At 35.8% G+C, this 23,175-nt stretch overlaps 2 protein-coding genes across 3 annotated transcripts; one reads left to right on the top strand and one right to left on the bottom strand.

Moving 5' to 3' along the window:
* Positions 1-74: 74 nt before the first annotated feature.
* On the bottom strand, positions 75-17,553 carry LOC135686480 (calpain-15). Of its 2 annotated transcripts, none has more exons than XM_089109021.1 (15): positions 17,195-17,553; positions 13,443-13,705; positions 12,820-13,007; positions 11,857-11,926; positions 11,233-11,346; positions 10,504-10,648; positions 9,983-10,061; positions 9,660-9,788; positions 8,975-9,127; positions 8,268-8,429; positions 7,437-7,606; positions 6,803-6,975; positions 6,166-6,344; positions 1,992-4,431; positions 75-1,611 (listed from the first exon to the last, which is right to left on the bottom strand). In XM_089109021.1, the coding sequence occupies exons 1-14, from the start codon at positions 17,379-17,381 to the stop codon at positions 4,269-4,271; spliced, it is 2,175 nt and encodes a 724-aa protein (XP_088965147.1). In that variant the 5' UTR covers positions 17,382-17,553; the 3' UTR covers positions 75-1,611; positions 1,992-4,268. The 2 variants fall into 2 exon arrangements, with proteins under 2 accessions (XP_088965147.1, XP_065058796.2); XM_065202724.2 differs by having other exon boundaries at positions 17,099-17,550.
* A 907-nt stretch (positions 17,554-18,460) lies between these two features.
* LOC135686254 (uncharacterized) lies at positions 18,461-21,192 on the top strand. Its single transcript, XM_089109030.1, has 2 exons — positions 18,461-18,780; positions 20,797-21,192. Exons 1-2 carry the CDS (start codon positions 18,679-18,681, stop codon positions 21,040-21,042), a joined length of 348 nt encoding a protein of 115 aa, XP_088965156.1. The 5' UTR covers positions 18,461-18,678; the 3' UTR covers positions 21,043-21,192.
* Positions 21,193-23,175: the final 1,983 nt, after the last annotated feature.

Raw genomic sequence — 23,175 nt, 5'->3', positions numbered from 1 at the left:
CTTTCAGTTTGAAATTGCATTTGTAGAAAAGTCGTTTCAAGGCCTACATCGTTTTCCAGGCTTTTTAAAAGGAATTATTTGTCTAGATTAATACATAGTGTTATTTAACCAGCGTACGACGTATGCTCTTCTGTTTCTTCTCCGTAATCCATTACTTGGTAACCCATTATCCCTATTCCAACTGCGCATAGCTTAACGCTTTAAAAGACACCATCTATTTGGAATATTTTTAACTTATTCCTTTCCAACTTCGCCTTCTTCAAGTCTTAATCCGGTATGCTTTATATGAGTCCCCACTGCCCACAAAGGATGAAATAAATGCACGCAAATTGTTCGAGTGTCTAGGGAATTCAACCAGTACGACGCGTATACTCGATGCATGCCATTCTGACTCCTTTGAGAGGTTTTGTTGCAAACACTCGAAGCGCTATTGCCTTCAAATAAGAAGCAATCTTTGTAAATGCTACCACTGACACCTTGTAGTTGATTTCATTTGACTCGCTACTTGCTTGCTTGCTTGCTTGCTTGCTTGCTTGTGAAGAATGGCCTAAAGTGAAGGCATTCCTCTGTATGAAAGACCTTAACCCTTAATGACAATGCCGTGGCTGTTTTCTTTGAGAAACGTGCCTATGTTCATAACAAGGTGCAGTGGGTAGTAAATTGGACGAGTAATGGTGGAGAGATATTTGAATATGGATTCGCAAGGAAGAGGAAATGCAACGAAAAATAAACTCGTTAAAGCGGTAGGTCGTATGATATTGATATTTTGAATGTTATTTCTTAAGAGAAACAATTAATATTAATGAAGTATTTAGGAGTCTGAGCACTACAACTGTCATATTGAGAAGAAAGTTGATATTATTTCGATATGAAATGTCGCTGTATGCAAATATCGTCTGAAGGAAGGATGATTACAATCGAATTGCAATATTGGATTTCAATGAGCAAAAGAATGACAAGATTTCATGTTAATTTACGTAGGCTAAACATATTAACTAAGATTCCATAATGCACCGATTCACTGCTGTGCAGTGGTGGGGTGTTCAAGTTCTTGTGGCAAGAGATTTTTAACAAGTGGCCTTGTTGGAAACCTCCCGCTTCAAAAATAAACAAATTTAGAAGTGTTTTCTATGTTCTTTGTCCGTGTTTTTCTTTTGCCCTGGGCCTTAATTTAACAATTATTCTACAACGTTCTATACACAATGCTAAAACTATGCTAAAAATCGATAGCCATAGAGTCTACGGCCCTGCGAAGCTCACAACTACTTCTTCTTGAGTTAAAACCCATACATCTAACTGATTTAGTTTCGCACTGAGCTGTTTCTTCAGGATTGGCGCCCAGTAAGTAACTGCGCAGCATTTTGGGTCACAATTTTCACAAACTGCTGACATGATGAACCTTGGCAACCGTTCCGGGTCTTCAGTCATGCGCATAACATGCGGACATCGTTTTCGGTATGAAGAAAGCAGTAAGGAGTTGCAACCGGCCTTGGCTTGAGGAATAGCTTCAAGGGATTCTTCTTTGAATAAGGAATATCCACGTCGTTGAAGCTTTTTCACCAGCTTCCCTAAACTGTGTTCTCGGCATTGCGTTCCACGTGCGCTTTCCCACTTTTGAAAACAAAATGATATATTTTCCTCTTTTCAAAATTTTTATATATAAGTACTATAAAATTACTGAAATTCAAGAAAATGTATTTTAATCGCCCAAATCAAACTTAGAATGGTGATAAGATTGGGTTATTTAAAAGAATGTTTTCTTCGAAATACTTCTAGCAGTACAACTGTCTATTTTAGGACGAAAATATATTTTTTACAGAATCTCCCAAGTTTTAAAAAAATGCAAAAATTTCAACCCGCTCGATTTATAATGCACAAGGCAGGAAACTTCTTTCATTCCAAGGAGCTGAAAATTACCAAACATCAAAACTTGAAATATAAAACAACATAGACTACCAAGATTAAATTTTTTATAAAACAAACAATCTCACCATCACAAAGACTGCTATAGCCAACAAAATCATTTTCACCTCCATATTGACACGTAATTCTTGCTTTTGAGCCAGATCTGTAGCCTACCTTTGACGCTAATGTCCCTCTCTCAACCTCAGCTTTGCCAGACATTCTTATAAGATTCATCAATTGTTTGTTTTCGTACCATCTGAATGTCTCTGATGGTCTTCTGAAAGCTTAAGCACAGCAGCCTCTTTTCCCTATTCATTTTCATTCACTGAAACTTGAAGCTTCATAGAACATTTCAATAGAACCACTCGTCACTTAATATTAAACAGACTGTAATTAACTTTGAAATGTGATGCAAAGAACGGTGCTTTTGGTGTATCGCGTTGGTCTTCAGACTTCGGTTTGTAAATCTTTTTCCACTTTGCTAGCAATTTCGCGCCCACTCTTGATTGCTACTTGGGCGTGTCCATTGTTTACTTTTCATTTTTATTGCAAATTTTAAAGTTTATAAAGTAAACATCACTACTTGACCAATAGAAAAAACAGCACTGGTTTCACTTAGGTACTTAACCGAGGTCAACAAATCGATTTGTACTTCATAGACAAGGGCAATATTTCTTTCGTCTTGTAACCTTGGCATGACCTGAATCTCGAGTTGAGTGGGCTTGCAACGAAATCTCGGCCAGATGGGTTTTGGCATGCTTACAAACATGGAACACCGTATTCAATCAAGTAATCATTTATCAGTTCAACTTACATTTTCTCCTTAAACTCTACCTAATAATTGTATGATTCTCTAGTCTGCCATGAAATGTTTAGATGAGGGAACTTCCAGAAGAAATACTCGAAGCAACCAGAAATGCTTTTTACTGTTAGTTGCCTAGGTATTCTTGCTTCCTAGATACATGTAGTAAGAGAGCTAGCAACAAATATTGCCTTTCAATACAGATGAGAAGATATTGTCATTTATACCATTCTAAATGATTAACCGTTAGGGGCGAACTAGGATTAGAGGCCAAGAAAAAATGCCGAGCAATAAACATACCAATGATAAACGGGTAGAATGGAAGGAAGTTTTAGAGAAAATACCAGACAATCGTAAAACATTACAGTTCATGTATCACTCAATACCTGTAATAAACACGTAAGAATGTTAAGTTAATTTCGATATCATATATCTAAAAATGTAAATTATATAGCTAACTTTTATATTGTATAAGTACGCTGAACACCACTTTATTAGACGTTTATCAAGTTCGTAATCGTTTTCTCACCTCTAACAAATAATAACGCGTATTTATAGGAGTGATTGCTAAATAATGGTTCTCACGGAAAGGACACCGATATAGAATAAAAGATATGTTGAAGTCGTACAGAACTTAAGAATCAAATTCTATAGTAACTTAAGACTTAGGAGCAAAACCCCATATCATTCCATCTCCTGGCCGAGAAAGTTTTACTGCAAAAGTCTTGAAAGCTTGAATAAATACCAAACGGAAACCTTCAATGCTAAATCTTCTGGTTTGACTTCGTTTTTCATAAACACATTAACCTAAGGCCATTGATTGATATAAAAATTTGTTTGATTTTGCGTTACGTAGGGGTAGTGTCGGTCGAATCTCAGATGTTTATAAAAACAGGCTTCGTCTTATGTTATATGGCTCTCTGTCACTACCTCGCCTCGGTATTTGCTTCATTTCAACGGTAAAGGACCTAGTTATTGGTACATACTGAAAGATAAAAACTTAGAGAAGGATCTTCTCAAGTTCTTAAAGGGTTTAACACCCCCACTTCAAAATCACCTTAGATTGAAGAAATATTCTGTTCTCTCTGCTATCCCTGAGTTTTCTTTTAGAACTAAAAACAATTTTGCTTAAGAAATTTATCGCAATATTACAGTACTGTAATATTTAAATCAAAATACCCCTCTATTTAAAAATAAGAAAACCTTACTAAAATATTCACCTGCTACCTTAATGGAAATCAAGTGCATTGGCGATCTTACAGTTATGTGCAAAATAATATCTGTGAAACAATGAAATGTACAAAATAACGTCACACGTTTTGATCAAAAACTAAGGCTACAAAAAATGGAGGAAAAACTCAGGGTAAATGGAATTCAGAAAACCTTTCTAACCGTAACGAAACAAATTGTTTTGTTTCCTCCGTTCTCCTCATAGCTCACAGATTACAAAAATCATTACGCTATCGCTCTTCGATCCCTGGAACAAATTAAACAAACTAAGCAAAAAGAAATACATAAATTGGTTATTTTCATAATCAGGATAATTAGTAAACCATTAAATTCATAAAGGCAAAACTTCGTGGAGTCCTTTGAGCTCAGTGGTTATAGGGGGTCTTGCTGGTTCGGTTGCTGTCCCTTTATCATTGGTGATCCTAAACCTTAATTTGTGTGAAACAGAATATCCTTCATTGGCTTCCAGTTGCGTTAGAAGAATGACAATTTGTCTAAAAGGACCAATAAAACAGAACTGTCAAACGTAACGTATAGCATGCAAACAAATAAAGCATAAAAAATCCTAGCAATGTTTTAAAGTGCAGATTACATCCTCCTGGTAAGAAAGAGGAAGTATATTGATTTCCGCATTCCTTTTTACGCTGTGCATCGTATATCACTGAATTTGATACCTTACTGAGCTTTGAAGTAAAAAAACAAAAAAACGAAAAAGAATTTAAAAACAAAAAGAATTCTTAAGGAAGGAACAAGAATGAAATCGTTAAAAGAGAACTAAAGTTTGCTTGTCCAACAAAACGATCTTTATATTGATCTTTGACAAGGATGCTTTTCTTTATAACGATCTATACATTGATCTAAAGGGATAAATTTCTAATCGCAGCAGCATTCCGGAGGATCTAAACTGAGCGGATCTAGCCGGTTTTCCCTAAGGAGTGACCTTGAAAACATTTTAGTATTGCCTTTAGTACTACAGTTTTGGTATTTGTTAAGATCAGTGTAGTCATGCCTGTAATACTCCCAATTGCATCGTCATTGTAATTGTCAAATTATACGCTTTTAGATTTTGCATGAAAAATTCCGAAGGATACAACGAACGAAACATGAATTTAAAAAAGTTCAGGAAAATTTTCCAGTCTGTTTGGGAATGATTCAAATAATTTCGAAAAATAAAACAGAACATTCGTAAATGATGATTTGATACAATTATCGAATTGCTTTTCTGATCAGATAATAGCAAACTAGGGTTCATTTTTTACTCGAAGCTTTTTACAAGCGTTGAAATAATTTCCTAATCAAGAAGGTTTATGCTTATTTTTCTTCAGTTTCGGAAAATGCAAGAAATGCAACAATAAATGACAGCAGTAGAGACAATTCCATCTCAATACTGAAAAGTAGGGGACATTGTTTTGTCTCATACCCTAAATCATGTTTTGTTCTACAGCCTTAAGCCTGGTTTGCACTAGAGTCATAAGGGTCGTAAGGATCGTAAGAACGTAATTTTAAGATTTTATGACGCTTATGATCAAGTGAAAACACCAAGAATCATAATTGTAAAATAATTAGTACTTGATTTTATCTTTATTGATTAAAGTTTTTGATCTTTACGATCCTTATGTCAAGAATTTTAAGAGATAAAATCAAGTGCTAATTATTTTACGATTATGATTCTTGGTGTTTTCACTTGATCATAAGCGTCATAAAATCTTAAAATTACGCTCTTACGATCATAACGACCCTATGACTCTAGTGAAAACCAGGCTTTAAAGATCAAAAACTTTTTCATCTTTATGATCCTCACGACCGGATGTTCCTTTGTTTTGAGAGTTAGGTGACAAAATTTCCTGAATTCCGCACACATTGCTTATGACATTATGATAACAAAGGATTTTCTATTCTTACGATCCTTAAGAAATTTTTATGATGGCGTTTTCCTTTGGATTATAAGGAACATAAGCAACACGGACTCAAAAATTATGTTTCTTATGATCGATACGATTCTTATGACTTTAGTGAAAACCAGGCTTTACTAGAGACTTCCTATAAAAGTTCTGTAAGAAATCTATAAGATACAAGGCCCTATCTTTGTATCAAGATGTTGACGTCATTTATATGCAGAAGAGAGTATAATTTCATAAGCCCTGCAAATGGGACTAGTAGGCAGGCCTTGCAGGTCACTGTTTCTCTGTTAAGAGAAATTTCGTTTCTTTGAGAGAATTTAAACTCACCTATGATAAGGACGTATAACATCATGAGATTCCAACGTCCCCCTGCTCGAGACAACGTTAAAACTGTCAACACAGTTGCAATCCAGCTGGAGAAACATGTCCTTTCTTCTATTCTCTGCAGCTATGATTAATCCCGACATTCCTTTAGAAATGTAGTAACAAGTCACTTCTGATATACCCTGCAAGACATAATGAATAGTAAGTATATGCTGTGTCACTAAGTATATAGCAAAATAGGACAACTCTTTTCAAGTGGTATTGCAAGCCTTTCCTAAACAAAGCACATTGCCTTGCCTAGGTCAAAAGTAAATGGCAAAAACATGAAAGCAAATAGGACCAAGTAGACACCGCTTATATGAGGCTCACTGTTCTTTTTGCCCATATTCCGTAATGGATGCAAAAAAATGAGCAGGGCAGGAGCCAAAAACGTGCGAAAAAATACTTTTGAGGCCAAAACAGGTTGTTCAACTGGGAGCAGGACTTACGTCCTTAAGAAGATTGGCTTTATAGAGTCAAACTCGGAAATAAGGTCGAGCCAAAGATGGAAAGTTTCAAACAATGGCAAAGCAGCATCTGAAATTTGATTCAAAACAATAATTGAACAATAGGATGAAACAATAGCAGGAACCATACTAACCTCATGACGTTTACCAAGTTTTCTACATAGAAGAAACAAAGCATCTGCTTGAGTGTGTAGCGGGGCAGGGCTGTGCTCAATGAAGACTGGCTGCGAGCTATGCACTGTCAACGTATAGGGTGGGGGCGCCACTTTCGACTGTACAGTGTGCCAGTGGCTAAATGCAGATGGGACTATAAGAAAGAAAAGTTGATAAGGAAGATAACACAAGAGAGTAGTTTTTCATCCGATACATGATAGATCTTTAACTGTTTCTAGAGAAAGAAATGATGTCACCCTCGATTGAGCGTTGATTCTCCTTACGTTAGATGGTCGCTTCTAAAGCCGATCAACTTAAAGATGAGATTTCAAGTTCACTAAATGCAGAAAATATCTGCATAGTCGCTTCTAGCCAGATATGACTACAAATTGTCTTAAACAATATAGCTAGCTTATATTACACATTTTTCATCATTATTCTTGATTGCTGCATTGATGATGCAACATTGAATTAATCTTTAAGCGTGGGTTACTGTATAAAATTCAAATCTTGTTTTCAACGATCCAGTATCTGAAGCTGTTGAAAATCATTATCTTATTCGCTTTAAAACAAAATATAGACATACTGTATAAAGTAAAATTTAATAATATATACCTAACATGTAAGCACCAGGTTCAAGAAACACATTACACCCCACAGACTGTCGAATCTTGCGTGGGCTGTTTGCAACATGACTACGGGGGCGCGGCTGGCTAGCACCCTCTGCTGTTTCATACACACCCACCATTATGTCCATGAGGGATGCCGATTCGTCGCTAAATCCTCTGAAAAAACCGTATAGTCAAAAAGTCGTGCTAACACAAAAAAGTGCGTAAAACATGCCTGTTGTTATCTAGCTAGAAAAGGAACAAATTTGTACCTGCTATTACGTCACAAACTCAACACCAGACCTCTTTGATGCAAGGTCTTGCTGTAGCTACATTTTTTATAGATATAAGTAAAATAATTGAAAGCAAAGAAAAGCGGCGGATGAAATTAAACAAAGTGCAAACAGTTTAAGAAGTGCAGATAATACTTCATCCGAATTACATATTATAAATATGTAAGAAGGAAAGAAAGAAAATAACTGGATTGGATTTTATTGGCTTGAATTGGGTTGAGTTTATTCCCCACCGCAATTTTCATGAGGTAAAATATCACAAGGAGGCATAGTTGTGCCGTTTCTTAATCAAATGTGCCATTCTGCCTCTCACCTTTTTTTCAATCCGCACGTGGATATAATTGTCACTTACCAACCTTTTACGCTATGCGGACGAGCATGCTTAAATAAAATACAGTATTTCAATCCATTTCCACAATGGCAAAAATTTTCAAAGCAAAGATGTATAAGAGGGGATAGTGCCACCCTCACAACCTTATACTGAATAAATTGACCTGTGCTGCCCATAGAGCCTTATTTCTATCCGGAGAAGTGACATGATTTACCTATTCGATTCTTGGAACAAGCAGACGTCCACATCAGTTGGCTGGAAAACGTGAAGGATGCTGATTGTGCCTAATTCTCCCTGACCACAAGAGAATTTCCCATCAAGTCGAACTTCGCTCCAACTGGGGCGAACTTTACAAACATCAACGCAGTCGAAATATCTGAAATCGCAAACATAGTAGAATATATATTAATAAGTAGCTTAAAACTATAGAATATAGATTCATAAGCAGCAACAAAAAGACCTAAAATGCTAGTTTTTATTTTTCATAAACAACGTCAGACCATATCAGAAACCATTGAATATCTTCTACGGCCTAATGATATATCTGTAAAATTTTCTGGTCTGTATCAATAATCTTTCATATGGCTGATTTCCTTGTGACTCTTTGCATTCATATTTCTAAAATCGCTCGATTCAAATATATATATATATACATTCAAATTTAAAGGAAATTAACAATTCCAATCAAGACAATGTTTGCATTGTATTAGAAACTACTTATTGGCTCTCCACTCACCATACAAAAATTGGTTTCATATAATCAGAATGCGACGCGTATCGCTTGGTACCTTGGACATTCCTCTTGGTGTGACCTAAATTCTTTATTTTTGAAGGTTAACTAAAGCAAAAATTGCAACTGTAGGTATTAAAATCACAAGAGGCAATATAAATACGTAATTTATTGCAAAATCATTCACTCACTCCATCATATGTTCCAGTGATATCCAAAAAACGCCTTCTTCAGCACCGTGGGCCATGAGAGTTGTACGTAATTCTGGGGTCCATTCATCAGAATGGTCTGACCAAGCACCGGTCCAAGAGCAACGCCCCCAAGGGTTTCTCAATCGAACCAGCCTTAAAAATAGAAAAATAAAGTCATGTGAATTGCGCTTCGAAAAGAAAAAGTGACCGTGACGTTACTGCTAAAGAAAAGAGTAAATAAACTATCTTTGCCTTCTTGATCAATAGATAATCAGCATTTAAAGCTAAATTATTTAAGCCTTAGCTGAGAAAAAGGATTTCCTTCTAAAAGTCTTTGCTCATGGTTAAAAAAATGACATTTTCTACTACAGCGCAGCTGTTCTCGTTGTTGATGTACATTATTACGAAACAGTAATGGTAACCACGAGGAAATTTTATTTTCAGCCTTGGCCAAACTAGGCAAATTAACCGAGAAACATGGCCAAAAAAAACTTTGCTCAATTTTTGTCCAGGTTGCCAACCATATCGTCAGATGAGGTCGTCTCAAAACTTTGTAGCAAGCTTGAACATTTTTTGTTCCATTTGTCGCCCGGATCGGTCAACAAAGACGTTACCTTTTCTAATTAGTTCTTAAGTGCATTTCAGTCGGTTTCTAGGGGCACTACACTCAATTTAAAAAATGTACCTGTTCTGGCCAACAGCCCTCACGTCGAGAACGGAGTACGCATGCTGAGCTTGCAGGCCCACTGCCTTGTATGAATCGAAAAGTTCCTCATCGTCAATATCACCACCACACGATGCTCCCATTATAAATCTAGAGGAACAGGAAACAATTCTATACAAAATCATAAAAAACAAGATGGTTGAGCGACTCCGCAGCAGTTACAGCTGGGGGCGAAATAATTGAGTTTTCATTCGTTCAGTTTCAAGAACATGAATGCTAAGTAAACTGGATTGAACAATACGTGCAGGAAATAATATTCATCACACGTGGAAAAAGTTGTTTACCCTGCATCCTTTGCACTTAACAACGTTGCCCAAACCAGGTCAGCATCAACTGGTTCATCTACTGCCTCTCCAGGCCTTACTGAAAAACAACAAAGGGTTAGGCCTCTAGTTTTGCTTCTTTGACAATCTTTCTATAAGAAAGCTAAATTCTTGATTATTCTGGAACTTGAGAGTAAGGGTGATTGTTAAAAAGAAAAATTAACATAGGAGTTTTGAAGAAAATAAATTCGAACAACCGTCAGTTGCTCAATGGCTGTGTTCTGCATAAAGCATAAAATATTGAAGGAACAAAAATCATCTTTGTAAAGTGTAGTAATGCACCAATGACATGACATGACATGACATGACATGACATACACAAACATACACAAACATAAAACAAACATAAAACAAAAATATAACAAACATATAACACAACATGTCATTATTTACAAAGGCAACAAAATAAAACAAACAAGACACAACAAAGTAAACAAAGTATACAAAGTACAGCACAGCACATGTTCGTAGGATTTACATACTTTTCAGCATGATGCTTTCACATGGGCATCCTGTCATCAGCTCTAGGCCTTCAATTGCACGACCAGCAACTAGAGCTTCATAAGAACCATAAAGTTTAGCTACAGCTTTTTCTATCAACGGTACCCACAACTGATTCCGGCTTGCCTAAATAAAAGGACAAAATTAAATGAAGGGTAAATCAATCAAAAGTATCAAGTCAAGAAAGATTTTGTATGAAAAACATTTCACAACTGCATGATAAATTATACCTAAGAAAAGAATTCATATCCAGATGGATATCAATACTAGCTTGGGAGAGAAAATCCATTCTGCTGCCTCCTTGTTTTGACTGATCGTGGATAAAAAGCTTCTCCCGTATGCAAGTTTTCAACCTTAGAGAGCATTTGTGGCAACAGCAACATGGAAACACAAGCTATAGAGAGATCTCATAGTGAGCTATTTTCATATAAGTTTTGCTCCATTTGACCAATTCAGAAGGTTTCTCTTGTGACCAATCTTTATTTGACTCAAAAAGCATAACAGATCTGCAATGTTTTTGTCAGTTTTAGTTTCAGAACAACAGGTCAAAACAGATCTCCAACAGTGATAACCAGAATGAATAATGGAAGAATGAATGTAAGCAAATCAGTAAAAGACAGTAGACTAGAGTTTGCCATGATGATTATGACGATTAATACAACAATAACTTTAGTCCAGAATAAGAAAAAATGTTTAAAATCTGCTCCAACCTGTGAATAAACAAGATTCCCTTTAGCATCACAGGGCAGCAGATCATCTACCAAAACAACTTCCCATTTCCCACTCCGGCATAGACGGACTTGGTATGCCCCCTCGCGGCAAACCTGTTGGACAAAGATAATATATTATTTAGGACTTCAACATTAATTTCAAGACTATTTATAGCTCATACTAGACTTTGATGTCTGAAGATTGGCAAAATGTCAAAATGTTTACTGACATCATGTCATTGCACCTCACTGTATGGTATTGCATGGTACTGCATGCTATCACATGTAACAATTATAAGCATTGAAAATGGCTTTGAAAAATGAAAACATTTCACAACATACTGCTAAAAACTTTTTCGCCTGACACTTCTTAGAGTATAAAATGTCAGAATAAGGGTCCGAAAGAACACAAAGGAAAATGCATACCCAGTTGTGGATTGAAATAGGCCAATCAGAAAAACACAAGCACATGACAGGCATAATTGTCACATTATGACAACCAGTCCTGCATGCCCTTAAATTTCACATTATCAGGCATGTAGTGATAATCAAATTTTAACATCAATGATCATATGTACCAGTGGCATGATCAATCCAATTTCTCATTTTATTAAAAAAACACACCTCTCTGGTAATCATTACTCTTTCCAGCAATTCTGGCCTTTCAGAAAGGACTGCTAGAGCACTCAGAAGCCTGAAAAATTAACAATTTACTAATAAAATGTATCCTCAAAAGAAGAAAATCATTCAAAATTATGATAAAAGTCCTCTGTTTTAACTTTTTAGAAAACCAAATAAATTGGTTTTGACTTCCATTTATCCTGGTGCCATATTATTTTCTTAAAAAAGATGCTATTTTGAAAAAAATTGTTATAGAAATGGGTACACAAAAGAGTATGATAATATTCAAAGTTAGCTTTGAATGCCTTTTATATTTTCATATTATGAAAAGGATTTACAAAAATTGATAAACATTGGCTTCAGTGTTGAAAAAGCATCTGTGTTGAAAAAGGCATAGGCTGTCTGCATTTATTTGGCACCATAGAATAATAACTGGCATACTATACAAAGAAATTTTAGAAGCAATGAAAGTGTAAATAATTGTAATTGGTAGCAAAACATCTGCACTGAAAATTTTTGATACCAGTTTTCACAGTGAAATCAGTTTTTCAAAAGAAATGTTGTTCTTCATATGTTCTCTAATGTGACACATAGCCTAGATAATACATAGGTTTCTTTTAGATTTATGACAGTATTGGCACTAATGCACCAACATACCTCTCAGTATGTGGTTGTAAAACAAAACCATACAAATGGTAAGGACTGAGGTAAGGATCAGCATCCAAGAGGTATGTTAATGAATTATCACCTAAAGTATTCGACTAACAGCACAAATATAGCTACTAGTTTCCTTTGCTAATTTCTTTTTGAGAGAGAAACAGGTTTCAGCAGTTTGGTTTTACCTCTCTTATGTTAACTGAGGCCATTCTTGTCATAAAATCGAATTTTGTGTAAAAATAATGTATGTGTGTTTTTATATGTTTTGTGCAGCAATTGATAATAAACAAAAGATGAAAACACACAAACCAGCAATTCCCAAGGACTCCTTGTGCTATATCTGTAGGCCTTGGGTCTCTAAAAACAACCCATGGCACACCACTACCAGCATCAGACTTAATATCATGAGGTCGTCTCCACTGTTTAACTTTAGTTGATTTTCTCCCCAAAGATTTTTCATTTGGTAGAAATGAATCATCGACAAATGGCACATTTGCCTGTTTAAATAAAATATGTTTACAAAAATAACTTACAGTAGACTCTGGTTATAGTCACGCAAAAAGTTGCTTGAAAACTTTTTACTTTTATTGGCATGATTTTCAACTCATGCAAAGGCATATTTCATGCATTCATGTCTCACTGCAAAGACTGCCTCTACATAAGAATTTCCTGCATATTAAATTCAATCTTTAGCCTTGCAGGACTAATTCATCAAAACATCATAAAAATATCACAACCTATGACAACATGTTTGGAACAATTAGATTTAAAGGTGGAACCACCATATATAGAAATTAATTTTCTGACTACATCTTTCTATCATTAGGCCATCTAGTATTTGAAGATCTATTTAAACATTGTTTAGTGACCATTAGCACAAAGCAAGCCTCTCATGACAAGTCTATGAACTGAATCAGTTTCATTGTGCTTACCTCTGTACATATTGAAACAATGTTTTTCCATTCTTTTAATGCCTTGGTTTCATCATCTTCTCTGATAGTTTCTACTTTGTTACTTGTTTGCCTCTGCAATTTTCTTGTTAATTCAAACTGTTTGTCTGTTTCTGATTTGCTCTTGGGTGGAGGTGGTCTTGCAGGCTTTTTTTCTTTGCTTGGTTTTCCTTCATTGCAAGCCCCACAAAATAGATTTGATATTGGATTTTCTAGTGTGCATACACGACAACTCCAAATTTTACCTGTACAAAAAAATATGTTCAGTTGTTGTATGTAAAGGATACATGTGTACATATTCTAAAACTATTTTGATTACAACTTCATTTGTGCCAAGGAAAATAAAACTCTATATTCAAAGCATTTATAGAATTTTATAATTAAACAGTTTGATATATTTGTGTTCCTTCAAAGACTATAATGGTTGTGTTGCTTGGAAGTTTATAATGGATACTAAAAAGAAGTATGTATACATTATATTGAAAAAACATCCACTTGGCAGATAGAATAGAAAGGATGACAGGATTCCTTTTCCAGACCATTGCCTTGTGTACAGATTGGCCAAGAACTGATGATACAGAGGAAACTTAACTAGCAAAAAATGAAAATGAAATTAAAACTATGCTGAAATAGGACACATAATTTTATTTTCAGCTGTGCTTTGGAGGGAAAATCTTTAGAGTCTTGTGAGTGAAGCAGTAAAAGTTCACAGCAGTGACAACTTTTCTAAGCAAAAACGAACCTAAAGACATTTTTGCAAGCATCACAAACTCTTTAAATATTTAAATATTTACCTTCAGTTGTAACAAGGCATAATTAGAACCAGATATTGTCATAAACTAACAAGAAGTTGATGTAGTTCTGGCAAGTTGAAAACCCAGGTAAATCTGGAATTCATCCAAATTCATTAAAGGAATCAAGGAACCAACTGAAGAAGCCACCCGTGATTCTATACAAGAAAGGTATAGAAGGAAGGGGCAGTACCTACTAGTGAATGGAAAAAAGTAAAGGTTACTCCTATCTACAAATGGGGAAAAAGGCAAAAGCATCATTTACAGACCAGTAAGTCTGACATCCATTCTTAGCAAAGGATTTTGTGAAGCAGCTTTTTCATATGATCAATACTTGGACAAAGCTTCTAGGTGATACTCTACCAATCAATGCTGTATACTTGGATTTCACAAAGCCCTCACAAAGAATAAAATTTCACAAAGAATAAAATTATGTCTTATGGGCACTCTTATTTTAGAAAGACATCCAAAATATCAAAAGAGGCAGAGAAGGGGAATAAGTATGATAGCGGAATTAAGAGACTTAAAATATAAGGTTCATTTGCAAAGACTACAATTATCAAGCCTTGTTTATCAAAGACTTGGTTGATCAGGATTCAGACATACAAGAACATGCAAAGATATTACGATGTAGACCCTTCAATGACATTAGAGAACTACAAGAAGACCAGATGTTGCACACTTAAGATACGTAAGAACAGTTTCAACAAGATCGTAAGACAGATATCCTTTACTACAAGGCTTGTGAACATCTAAAGTTCATCATTTATCCTTTACACGAATAAATAATATCTAAAGTCTTTTGCTTTGATAACAAAGAACATCTAATGTGCAACCTACCATCACAAAGTGCAAGGCTTTCAAACATGCTAAATTACTACCTTAAACAGCTAAATGGTAATTGGCCATAGTAAAAAGTAGTCTGCTTACCAATATTTACAACTTTGCAATCAAATATCTTAATAACAACCTTCCTGTTCGTAAAAACTTATGTAAGTGGAACACGAGTTTAACATCTGATTGTCAGTTTTGTCCTCTTTCAAGTAACCTTAGTCCATGTTGTTTCTGGTTATAAGGTACATTTGGACCAAGGTCATTGCACATAAATGGCTTTCTAGCTTCATCCTTGAAATCAATAAATGTCTCTACTTTATATAATTGTATACCTGACTTTCCATCATAATCGGTGATTCACTATGGCCTGTTCTACTTCTTAAGATTAAAAGCAATAGCATTGTCTTGGTGCTAACAGTAGGATTTCAAACCAATCTCTTGTGTAACACAGAACAGAAGCACCATAAATATGCTCCTCTTATCAAAGATCCAAAGCACAAGTGCAAATCAGTAGAGTTTGTCAACCTTTCCATTAGACAAATCTTGCCAAACCTTTCTTGACATGTACAAAACTCTTTTACTTGATCAACAACAGAAACATTACTTCATCGCCAAACTGGGTAGCCTGTGGTGTAAATACTAAATTAATAGATTGTTACCACAGGGGGTGCTCTCTCCTTGATTAGTCTATCTATTGAGAGAGCTCCTCCTTTAAGAAATTCCTGCATGCAAATCTCCTTTGTTTTGTAAAATCATCTATATTTTTCTCTTGTTCTCTATCTCTCTCATTGTATGTAATTTATTTCATCTTTTGTAACCTGTTGCTGTATTTTAAAAGATATGTATGTATGGATTTTTAAAAAAGAATTTTGAAAAAAGAAAAAAAAGAAAAAAGAACTTCCCATGATTTTTATTTGTACACTTTTATATTTTATGAGAAATAAATAATGGACAAATCCAGTTTTACTTTTATTTTAATTAATCATTGTTTTCTTCTTCTCTTATTTTTACACACTCTTGTAAATTACCTTGTAATAGTGAGATTTGTAATTGTAGCTCAAGTTGGATTGAAAATGAAATGTTTCCATTATTATTATTACTTTTTGAAAACAAGAGAGTAAATTTCTCAACAGGTTTGAGATAAGAATTTTTGAATCTGAAAGTCTGAGATAAGAAACAATTGACCTGCGGACGTGCGCGCGTGAATTTTGACCTACAGCTGGATGACCTTCGAATTTTTAAGGTCAGAAGAAATTCTGAAAATAACGTTCTGTGTTAAAAGTCGGAGCAGGCTTGTCTAATTTCTGCCTGCTCGGAGCCACGGAGATTATTATTAGCTTCAAACTGTTGCTAGGGTAGGGATATTTAAATATGCTGCCTTTAATGGTGATGTAATGATACAATGTTTGGTTATCATTAACTATCTTGTACCGCGCGGTAATTCGGATCCATCAGAGGAATGACAATAGCAGCGAACGGAGGCCTGCCAAAGGAAGGTTTGTTACGTTTGTTTTTTATAAAATATGGAACGTTTATTGTTAAATTCAATCAAGTATAACTAGAAAAAGATTGATTTATCATTCTGACTCCAAATGACAGGGTAGTTTTACGATAAGACTTCGTCTGCTAGCAATAACATTAGAGAATCTCATTTTTAAAACTGTTGAATTCCTAACAAGGCCTAAAATGTTGTTCTAAATCATAAAAAGCGCTATCTAATGCTATTCAGCTCTTCAAAACAACTTAATAAATGAGTATTTTAAAAACAATTTATATTTTAGGAACTTTAGACTTGTAGCAAGTCCAGCCTGAGACCTGCGGCTCCACACCAACCCGGCTCAAGTGATGGAGCGAAGTTAATTTTACTGTTTTTTATAGAAGCTAATCATTTAAGGGACTTGTTCAGGATAATTTTTTAAAATTAATTAAAATAATGGAAAAACTTAAAAGTCAAAGTAAATTCCAGTGGGTTGTTATTTACTTGTCTTATAATGAATTCGGCACTTAACTTACCTTTCACTCCTTTGGCAATCCCGTTAGTAAGTTTAGATATACCACCACCTCTTGGCAAAAAATCGCAATCTATGGTTATTGGAAATTCTTGATTACCTTCCTTTTGACTTTGTTCTGGGTTTAACAATACTGATTCGTTTGTAGCATCCTCTCGAGCCAATGGCCTAAGCTTGGCATCAGGTCGTATGCATTCACACATATCACACTTCGTTTTTTCATGGCGGTTATGATAGGTGCATCGGCTGCAAGCCCAAAAACCTCCTGCTTCTGTTTGATTTTCCATCTTGAAATACAGATTGATGCAAAACTAAGGGAGCTCTCTTCCTAAAAATTTGGACATGGCAGGAAATCTACCGCCATGGCATAACAATTTTGTTTGGGAAAGTACAAGTCATCTTATTGAGGAAGCTTGCTCTCTTAATAAGTTCACCTCATTCACCTCGAGACCCATGACAAATGGTTTCATTGCTGTTACTGTTTCCGGATCGCAACCATTCATGGAAACTGTGATAGAAATTGATGACGTCAAATATACTGTAGTTCCCCCTTCGTTTCCCTACGGAAACTAAATAATAAAAAGGGCTGGGATCTTTAATATTTTAAAACTTTAAAAACTGGCTCTTATGAACCTTTTCATCTTAATCCATGCATTTTTAGGAAAGCAAGTGTCAACATTTTGCATTTAATAAAATATAAATCTGGGCTGTTCTTCATTCTAAATATCTATTAGCGTAAAAATGTTGCCAAAAGTCAACCAACAATTGAACAATGACACAGTACTGTATATAAAATAGTAGCAATAATTGTTTCATAACACAGACACCGCGCCGCGGAACAAGGGAGCTGTTGGGGCTGTGGGGCCTTTGGCCACTTAAAAAGTACAGTATCTTGTGAGCTTTGAACATAATTGTTGCCATTATCATTATATTCAACGCTTTCCCCGTCGTACCATTTGGGAATTTATTAATATTTTGCCGATATTTCAGCAACTTTCTAAAAATGTTTTACAGGTTTGCTGAGAGGCATTGACATAGCCGGCCCGTCGGAACCGGGGGGGCTGGGAGTGACTGGAGTATGTTTCCTTTATAACAGTGTCCTGAATGAGAAGGAATTCAATGAGCAGCCCCCCGCCCACAATATGAATTTCGCTCCGACGACATTGCATAGCATGGATTGACGTCCCCCTCCTCCTTTCCCTCCTTTCGTTATTCAGCATGACCAAAGACACAGAGAATTTAGACCGGAAGTCGTATACTTTCATATCAATATTCCCTACACGTATCTACGGTTTTAAGTTTTGGACAAAGTAACAATAGACTATTGTCATATATAACAATCAGTATTGATGGTTATTATAGCAACGATAATCCCATGCGCCAAACAAATCAGGGCAACAGTTCTGGTCATAGAAAGGCAAAAAAGCAAAGCCGTCGTAAGCTAGATCTGGATAGATCAAAAAGAGCTTCCTATGACTTTATTGCAAGATCAGTATCAGGCATTAGATTAAGTTAAGAACGTATTTAAGTGTCTCCCAACACAAGCAAAGTATCAAGTGGCTAGGCCATCCAAGAGCAGCTGAAATGCCTACTTGCACACACATAGCTTATCACCAGGAAGCACAAAGAAAAGCCAGAACAATTGCTAGAAGGCAAGAGGCGATCCTGCATCAAATTCGGCAACAGGTTTGGCTTTTTTACAGCGAATTACTTCTTGACTTCCAATTGCAATAATTCATATAAATCAGAGTTACTTAGTGCCTTTTTACATGAGGGGTGTCAGCAAAGGGTCTATAGCTGAAAGATCTGTAGCAATAAACTGTGCTGTGCGCTTTGTTAGAGCTGTAGTGTAGCCAAAGTGGTAAGATTGGGGTGGGGGGACGGGGGGGGGGCGGTGTGGGTGGTCAAAGGTACATTGATAGAGGTTTCTCAGTTGATAAGTACCTGTACGAAATATCGAATTTTTGAAAATTCCACTGGATACAATCATTTTTATAAAGCGTTGTATTAAAATTTTTGGAAATATTTCTGGAGTTTCGCTGTCTAAGTTTCTTGTAGAGTTGGCATAGTTCCTCTCAGCAAAGCCTGTAGTCGGCAAAAAATAACATTTTTCAGAATTGAAACTTTAAGCATAATACATTTTAGAAATATTTGTTTCAAAAAAATATTTTAAAGCTATATGGAAATTTTAAGCAGGCACAGCGCAACCAGTGGACTGTTTATAAATAGTAAGTGGAAACAAGCAGGTATTTTCTAAGGGACTTTTTCTGATCTTAAAAAATTTTTTCGGCAAGCCCTTCCCAGCCCTCCTATTTTTGGTTTTGTGTGCAGTGCCTGATTTGAAGTAGCAAATTGGAAAAACAAAATCTTCTAAAAAAGTTTTAGAAATTTCGTAAAAATAAATGTGCGCGAGTTGTTCACAAATTTGCCTGGACCACCGACTCCTCATAATCCTTGTGAGTCCTGCCGTTGAACCGAAAATGAAAACCTTTGATACTGCTGTGCTTAATGTGACGTCAGATTTGAAGACATATTTCATCACGCATATATGTTTCAGCTGTAAAGACTCATACCTTAATCAAAACTGCATCGATTAAGAAATGTGAAAGAAATCCGTTTATTCAGAACACGTTATTATTAACAATAAAGAGGAGAGAAATAATAAGGGATGGCAGCTTATCATTGGGAGGCATTAAGACGCCAACGAGTCATTGACAGAAAGCAAGAGGCGAGGCAAAGGATAGCCAAAAGGATGGTAATATTGCGTTCACTTGTAGCGCCAGATCTGGGAATGTTGTCACTTCAAAAGATACGAGTTTGCATATGCAATTTCGGGCTTTCATTTATCTTGTTGGCAGTTTATATCTTACCTGACCTTAAACGAATAACTACATTGATAAATTCTACCAAACTGACATTTTATTTCAAGCAAAATTTAAATGATATTTAGTACTATCATGGTACTATCACATTCGAAATATCTCATAATGTAAAAATTAATGGAAAAAAGGTGACTGTTGCACCGGGTTGGCTACATCTCATAAAAGCAAGAATATATTCTTCTATTTTTCCTCTCTGAAAGATTTTTTTTCATGAGCATTCATTGCGCGAATAACTCTTAGTAATAGCTCATAGTAACTCATATCTTTTTTGTTTTTGCCAGAATAGTTGAAAGTATTGGGCTTTTTGGCCGCGTTTAGTTCAGTTCTTCATGTATCTGGATATTTTCATTCTATCTATGGATGACAAGTGCCCTATCAATGACTACGTTTCCTATATGATTCAAAATTTCAGTTCTACGCATGCTTGAATTGCATACATACCATGTCCGCGAAACGTAACTTACCCCCACCGTTTCTTCGTTCTGACAGCACTGAGAACTGTGGAGATGTTCCCTTTTCAGAAAGCTAAGCTTTCTTCCCGCACTTTCGAAAAAGTTACAGTTTGGCAGTCATTTTCGAAAAGCTTTAGTGGTACAATCTGAGCGGTGGCGGAAAACCGTGAAATATTCTACGTTTACAAAAACGTTTCGGACTGGAATATATGCAAAGGTAAAAATATGCGTGTAACCCTGTCTAACTACCAAGGTAGCTTTATTTGTAAAAATAGAGTTAGAGGCTGAAGCCTGACTTTAAATAAACACAATAAATGAAAGGTAAAATCTTCACAGTCATGTGACAAATAAGCATATGTTTTTTGAAGGAGGAAGAGGAAAAGTTGCGGCTAGAAGAGGAGTCTAGACTTGAGAGAGAAAAACGTCAACTAGAAGATGCGAAGAGACGAGAAAGAGAAGAACACCTACGGCAAAGAGGCGAGGGTGGCATGTACCGAGGCTCGGGGAAAAGACATACAGCGCAGTCGACTCAAAAGGACTTGCGTCATCAACAGAAGGTTCTACGAGATCATGGCCTTGTCATGGGTCATGTTAATGACGAATTCCTTTCTTAATTTTAATTTTATGTAAAATTTTAAAACTAAAATGTATTTTTACAGTGCACTTTGCACTGATATATGATTATGAAGGACATTCTCTACCATCACTGATTTTGCTTTCAGTAGCTTTTTAAACATACATTTATTTGTTTAACGTTACACTTACATGTTTGGTTTTTATGTCTGTTTCTCCTTCATGTGGTCTCGATATTCAGACTAATATTTAGTATTTACCTTGGTGTAACTCTCATATCCAAAATTATGCGGCAAAAATTCAAGACTATTGAATTATATATTTTTAATGTTGTTTGAATTTTGTAGAATGCAAAAATGTTTAGGTTTTCCATTTTCTGACCCAAAGATGCTAAAATTAGAAATAATTACAGTGGAATCCCTTAACTAAAAATTCACCAATCAAATGCACCTTTTGCAATGTATCAAGCCAATCCCTTGGAGCAGTAAAATCATCAAAATGGCTTTCAATGAAGAGAAAGAGTATACAGGGGCTTCCTCCTGATAAGGGTTTACTGGCACAACTATGTCGAAGAGCAAATAACCAATGTTACATTTAGAGACATTTCACAAAGCAGGCCTCCCCTATCTCCTTTATCGCGTGGATGGAAGTTCAGTTCAGCAGGGCTGCTAGAAAAAGTTCTGTCAACATTGCAACCAATTTCATATGACGTGATATGAATCCGAATCATAGTCTGAGGTGCTTTCAGACAGTGACTCAGAATCAGTAGCTCATTCTGTAGAGCGCACTTAAAAAAAATTACCGAAAGCAATTTCGACCCAACTAATGAACTTCCCTATAGGCAATATGTTCGTATAGGCAATATGCATCATTGCAATATTCACAATTAACAAACTTCGTCAGAGAAAGGGATGATGTATCACCGCAGCAACATTTTTTCTGAAGTATTTACGTCACAAGCACCGAAAAAAGCAAGTACCTTTACACTTTTTTATAAGAACAAGAGCCTCAAAATCGGTCAGAAGTTAAGAATAAATAAAGAACAAGCTGAGGCTGAGCTACTATAAAATGCAATTTTGAACAATGTCTATCTCATAAACGAGGATTTTTAGCAATGTTTGGGTTCTTTTTTGATGAATATTAAAACTTGGCGGCAAATGAAGGTCTCACTCACTTTGTTGGCAAATAAGGCCTGCACACTTCCGTAGAGCGATAAAAGCTAGCAATCGCACTGCTCGCACCCAAATATAGGGTAAGTCAAATATATAAGTTGAAGAGAACACATGAAAAGAACTCTGGAAGAGCTTTCGAGCCATGTGCCCTCGTTTACAACAGTAAGATATTGTTTGAATATACATGATATTATTCATAATAAATGGTAATAAGATGGTGGAGAGGGAGGGGGAATGGAAAATAAATGCTGAAAAGAAAATTTGTGAAAGTCTTTGTGAAAGAAAATTTGCCAGAAGTTGCTTGGCGTGTTTGTATTTTGTGTCTATCTTTATTAATTTAAGAACAATTTAAGAACTATCCAGCCTTCGACTTTCGAAAAAATTAAGAACAGTAAATCTGAACTTAAATTTACTGGTTTTTATGAAAAAGAAAGTGTATAGGCATTACCTGTCAGCCCATGTTAGCTGGAGGCTAATTAGCACCATCGGGACATTGGAAAATAACGGCCCAGCCAATGAGGTTCAATCATTCTTAGCCTTTTTTATAAAATGTCAGATGGAAAATAGAGAGAGTGTAGGGTTTTCTATTTTTGGAGCACCTTCCCCATGTAGTGGGACATTTACAAGATGCATTAGCCAGTCATGTTATAAACATAATCGTGTTATAAACACCTAAATAAACTTGTGAAATATACAGCACTCTTGTCTGAAGATTAGAGAGTGCTATGCTTTTCAAAGACAATTTTAGCTTTCTTTCATAGTCAATTTAGGTGTTCAATAAATGAAACAATAGCAACAAGGTAATTAGGGACCTCAGCAAGATCAAGGTTCGCTCGAAGCCAGGGGGTACTCCCATTGAGGCCTGACAGGGGGGTCCAGTCGATTTGAGGGCCTTACCAAATGGCTACCATTTGGCCCATTATGATAATAACCCAACTGCTCAGTTTAGCTTGCGACTTATTATAGATAATGAGCAAGATTTTATTTTTCCGGAAACAACAA

The sequence above is a fragment of the Rhopilema esculentum genome, chromosome 6, assembly GCF_057945365.1.
Source record: "Rhopilema esculentum isolate cy_ngs chromosome 6, ASM5794536v1, whole genome shotgun sequence".
Classification (NCBI taxonomy): Eukaryota; Metazoa; Cnidaria; class Scyphozoa; order Rhizostomeae; family Rhizostomatidae; genus Rhopilema; species Rhopilema esculentum.
Note: the sequence above shows the minus strand (reverse complement) of the source record. Positions and strands in the feature narration are given on the sequence as shown.

Bases quoted from the DNA above. Each gene is read 5' to 3' on its own strand.
- LOC135686480 (XM_065202724.2), bottom strand. From the start codon at position 17,381: ATGGAAAATCAAACAGAAGCAGGAGGTTTTTGGGCTTGCAGCCGATGC. The intron at 13,706-17,098 runs GTAAGTTAAGTG...TTTTTTGTACAG, and splicing joins GATTGCCAAAGGAGTGAAAG to GTAAAATTTGGAGTTGTCGT. The intron at 11,927-12,819 runs GTTTGTGTGTTT...TTAATTTTTCAG, and splicing joins GGAGTCCTTGGGAATTGCTG to GCTTCTGAGTGCTCTAGCAG.
- LOC135686254 (XM_089109030.1), top strand. From the start codon at position 18,679: ATGCCTACTTGCACACACATAGCTTATCACCAGGAAGCACAAAGAAAA. The intron at 18,781-20,796 runs GTTTGGCTTTTT...TGTTTTTTGAAG, and splicing joins TGCATCAAATTCGGCAACAG to GAGGAAGAGGAAAAGTTGCG.